Source organism: Triticum dicoccoides, chromosome 1B, assembly GCF_002162155.2.
Source record: "Triticum dicoccoides isolate Atlit2015 ecotype Zavitan chromosome 1B, WEW_v2.0, whole genome shotgun sequence".
Taxonomy (NCBI): domain Eukaryota; kingdom Viridiplantae; phylum Streptophyta; class Magnoliopsida; order Poales; family Poaceae; genus Triticum; species Triticum dicoccoides.
Window position 1 is genome coordinate 589,264,398 of NC_041381.1, and position 4,325 is coordinate 589,268,722.

The following is a 4,325-nucleotide window of genomic DNA, read 5'->3' on the forward strand; positions in this document are numbered from 1 at the left end:
CTCGCTCACCATTTGAGTGCAGTGGAGTGTATACCACTACCACCCTCTAGCTAACTCCCACTTGATCATACTTAAGTAGGCTAGGCTATTTTCCATGATCACTGATTCGCGTATTTCGGTGGGGTCTGAAATACTTGTAGCCCTGAAATTTCGAGCCAGTTCCAATCCAAAATTTAAATCAGGTTAAATTTTAATAAAATTTACTGGGTTTTCAAAACTCAAAAACCGAAAGAATTTCTGGAATTTCACGTATTTCGGCGACGTCCAAAAGTTTTTCGTTTCCGAAATGAAGAACCTTGGCTACTGATATCTTCTTTCACAATTGCTGTAGTGTAACATTCCTGCATTTTGTGGAGCCCCGGCAAAAGCAAGGCAAGTAGGCAAAGGCACCCAGAAACAGTTCGGAAACCAGGAAGCAGAGCATCTTTTTACATAATCCCAGTTCTACTCTCCCCTGCTTCGTTCTCTTCACAACCAACTCCTGTCGCCGGTATAAAAACCATGGAGGCGCGCTTCCGGTCGTTTCAACTTTCAACTCGACATCAAAGGAACATTCCATGGCTGACCCAAGCAGCACGTGCGCGCCTCCTTCTTCTTCTTCCACGTCGCCGCGGCTCAGCGCCGGCGTCGTCAACTTCTTGGCGCGCCGTGCCATGAACACGCACCACCGAGCAGCAGCAGCAGCAGCATTTCCCCTCCACTCGCCGGGCTCCTCCACCGGCTCCGCCGACTCCGTGCCGTGGAGCAGCTGCCACCACCACCACGCCCCGCCCACGCCGCCCCTGCCGCCGTTCGACACCGACGAGAAGCTCCTGCTCAACACGCTCTCCCAGCACGAGGCAGCGGCGGCGCCGCTGAAGCAAGAGGCAACCGACGCCGAGGTGGCGCCCGGCGTGGGCGGCGGGCGCGCGTTCCGCGGCGTGCGGAAGCGGCCTTGGGGCAAGTACGCGGCGGAGATCCGGGACTCGACGCGGAATGGCGTCAGGGTTTGGCTAGGCACGTTCGAGAGCCCGGAGGCGGCGGCGCTGGCCTACGACCAGGCGGCCTTCGCCATGCGCGGCTGCGCCGCCGTCCTCAACTTCCCCGCCGACCAGGTCCGCCGCTCGCTCGAGGGCGCGGGGGAAGACGTGCGCGGCCGCGCCCACGGGGTGTCGCCCGTGCTGGCGCTCAAGCGGCGGCACTCCATGCGGAGCCGAAAGGCCACGGCGTCGTCGCCGTGCCGCAAGGCCGCCCGTGGCCGGCCGGAGGGCGTGGTGATGGAGCTGGAGGACCTTGGCGCGGAGTACCTCGAGGAACTGCTCGGCGCCGCCGACGACATGACGGCCTCGGCCTACGACTCATGGTGCTCGGGCTATCATTCCATCTGATGCAAGAAGAGAGCTGGTAACGATGGATTGATCACCATGACACCATTTGTGTAGCTCTTTCTTCCCTGTTGCTGTTGCTGTTGTGGGCGGTTCCAGAATTTAGATAGCTTCTGTAGGATGGAGAAACGGGTTGCGAGACCGATGGCATGTTTGGGTCTGAATTTGGATAGCCGTGAAAGATGTGAAGTGACAAATGTTTGGGCTTGAATCCAGTCAAAATGACTGCATGGTTGTAGATAATTCATAGGCGCCAAGTTCGAATTTTGTGTGGCTTGGGTTGCTGTTTTTTTCTTTTCAAAAAGGAACAGAAAAGATACACGGGATTGTTGTTAGTTTTTATCGTTGGCGGGTAAAGTGGACTAGAAAAAAGAAGCATGCATGTCCTGATCGACCAGGTCAAGTCCAAAGTCCAAACATGTCTGCCTGCAAGTTGACGTTGGTGTGTGTTGGTAGGCAGTCACGTACGAGTATATGTGTACAAGCTAAACACAATACTAAGATCATCTTCAATAGATGATGCAAATTTGAGGATGCAAAAAGGAGATGTAAACATTTACATCTTAAAAACATTTTACATCTTAAAAAAAAGAGTCAACTCCAACCGATGATGCATATTGGAGATGTAAAAGAGCAACTCCAATAGATGGTGCAAAGTGGAGATGTGAAACCAGCCGCCGGCTGCGTGGCTGTGTACAACTAGTCGGCATGAGCGCTGATGGCCGAGCGCTGAGAGACAGGAGGAGCGTCGGTGGACCGAGCGGCGACCGAGCGACGAGAGCCGGGAGGTCGAATGCGGCGGGAGGAGCTCGAATGGCCGGCGGTGCGGCTATGAATCGAGCGGTGGATTGGTCGCGGCGGGGCGACGACATTGCGGCATGAGAAGATCAAGTCTGGCGGCGGAAAAGCGCCGGCGGCGTGGAGGCATGTGTGCCGCTCGAATTCGGCGGGGCGGGGCGGGGGAGGGGGTGTGGGGCTCAAATCACGCGGTGCACGCGGCGACGTAGAAGCGGCCAATTCGAAGGCGGGAGACGGCAGAGAAACGACGAAACCGGCAGCGGGGACGGTGGAGCGGCCGGATCTAGCAGTGGGGCATCGGCGACATGGTGCGGTAAGCGAGTGGCGCGGCGACGGAAGTGAACGGACTCAAGTCAATGACTACAGCGACGCAGCAGGGTGGGTCATACCAGCGGCGGCTGCGGCGGAGGAGGTGGCTGGGTTGTCAGAGTCGGCCATGGCCCGGGCGGTAGTTGGCGGGCTGCGGAAGGAAAATGAAGCAGTTGGGCAGTTGGCTGGCAGTCGCCAGTTTTAGTGAAGGTGCAAATTTGCATCTCCAGGTGTTATAATTTACATTTTTTGAAGGTGAAGATGTATTTTTTTCATCTACATCATCTGTTGGAGAAGAGTATTTGGGCCTTGAAGATGCAAAGTTAGTTATTTTTGCATCCACATTATCTATTGGAGATGCTCTAACAATAAGTAGTAGTTGGTGTTTGCCAACATACCGTGTATTAAGTTGGGATTGTTGGTTGTTTAAATATTTGATATTACTCCTTTCGTCCCAAAATAAGTGACTTCACCTTAGTATAACTTTATCGTAAAGTTAGTAGAGAGTTGAGACACTTATTTTGGAACGGTCCACTTCTAATGTCTGAGTTGGTTGAATAGTACCATGGTTTATTTTCGTCCCACCACTTTCAAGCTTTTTTTTTCGCTGATTTTTTTCTGTCCCCCCGCCCACCATCTCTCTCACGTTAATTTTCTTCTTCTTCGCAATTAAAACCGAACTGTGTCCGATCCTCTTTTCATTTATTCGTGCTTGCTATGGCAGGTGTCTATTGAATTCAATCATGTAAATATTTGGTAATTAAGAATTCAGAAATAATACCATATACATGAGATCACCTTCCAAACAAATCACCTCTCTCCCCGATTTATTTTTCTCACTCATCCCCTTCCATAAACATCTCTATTCCTAATTGAGCAGTACCTAAGTCGTCGTTCGTTCGTTCGTTGCCTCCCCCTCGCACGACCTCCCCTTTCACCGATTTTTTTCGCCTCGCACGACCTCCCCCTCCACCGATTTTTTCCGCCTCGCACAACCTCCTCCCTGTCCATCGATTTTCATTAAAAACGAATCAAACCACGATCTGTCTCGCTCCCAAACCCGCCCCTGCCGATCCAATATCCGCTGCATCATCGCACCACATCCAGGCTCTCCCGGCCCCTCTCTTCCCATGTCGTGAGCAGCAGCCGCACCCCACCCACCCCATGATCACGGTGGCGTTCCGGCCCTCCACCCAATCTTCCTCTCCCTCTCATCCTGCCGCCGGCTCCCTTCGCTCTTGCTTGCCTGCTCCCGCTTGCGATATGCCTCCAGGAAGCTAGTATGGTGGCCGTTTATACACAAGGAGGCGCTCCAGCAACATCCCGAGCGGGGTAGGTGTGCCGCTGTAGGGCTAGGGCATCCCCCACCCCTCGCCCTTCCCTATTTTTCTCTCAACTCCAAGCCGTCACCGCCGGCGGCCGTCGCCTCCACCTCTGCTCGACCAGCTTCTAAGTCGCGTGCTCTGGAAAGCGATGACCACAACAGGTATAAGTACTTGTGTTTTTTATTGTGTTCAAAAAAGCATATTGATGCATGTGTGATGTTGATGCGTACGTGATGTCCATGAGAATTCTGATGCAATTTTTGAATGGGAAGGGAAATCTTGAGTATAAGTTGTGTTGTCATTGGGTATTTGATTGACGATCTTTGTTCATGCTTTTCTCAGATTTTAGGCTGCAATTTTCTAGGATGCAATCACCTCACAATAATAATGGGAGATGATTATAGGATGCATTTTTCTAATCCATTCTTTTCCTTAATCTTTTGAATTTGGGCAACGATGACTTTAATATAATGCTAATGATCGAGTGATTGGATGTTTCGTGGTTGCTCCTATGGTGAGGGTCTGAAAG

At 52.3% G+C, this 4,325-nt stretch overlaps 1 protein-coding gene across 1 annotated transcript; it reads left to right on the top strand.

Moving 5' to 3' along the window:
* The first annotated feature begins 557 nt into the window (after positions 1 to 557).
* Positions 558 to 1,662, top strand: LOC119309471 (ethylene-responsive transcription factor 1B-like). Its single transcript, XM_037585467.1, has one exon. The coding sequence runs from the start codon at positions 558 to 560 to the stop codon at positions 1,365 to 1,367; it is 810 nt and encodes a 269-aa protein (XP_037441364.1). The 3' UTR covers positions 1,368 to 1,662.
* Positions 1,663 to 4,325: the final 2,663 nt, after the last annotated feature.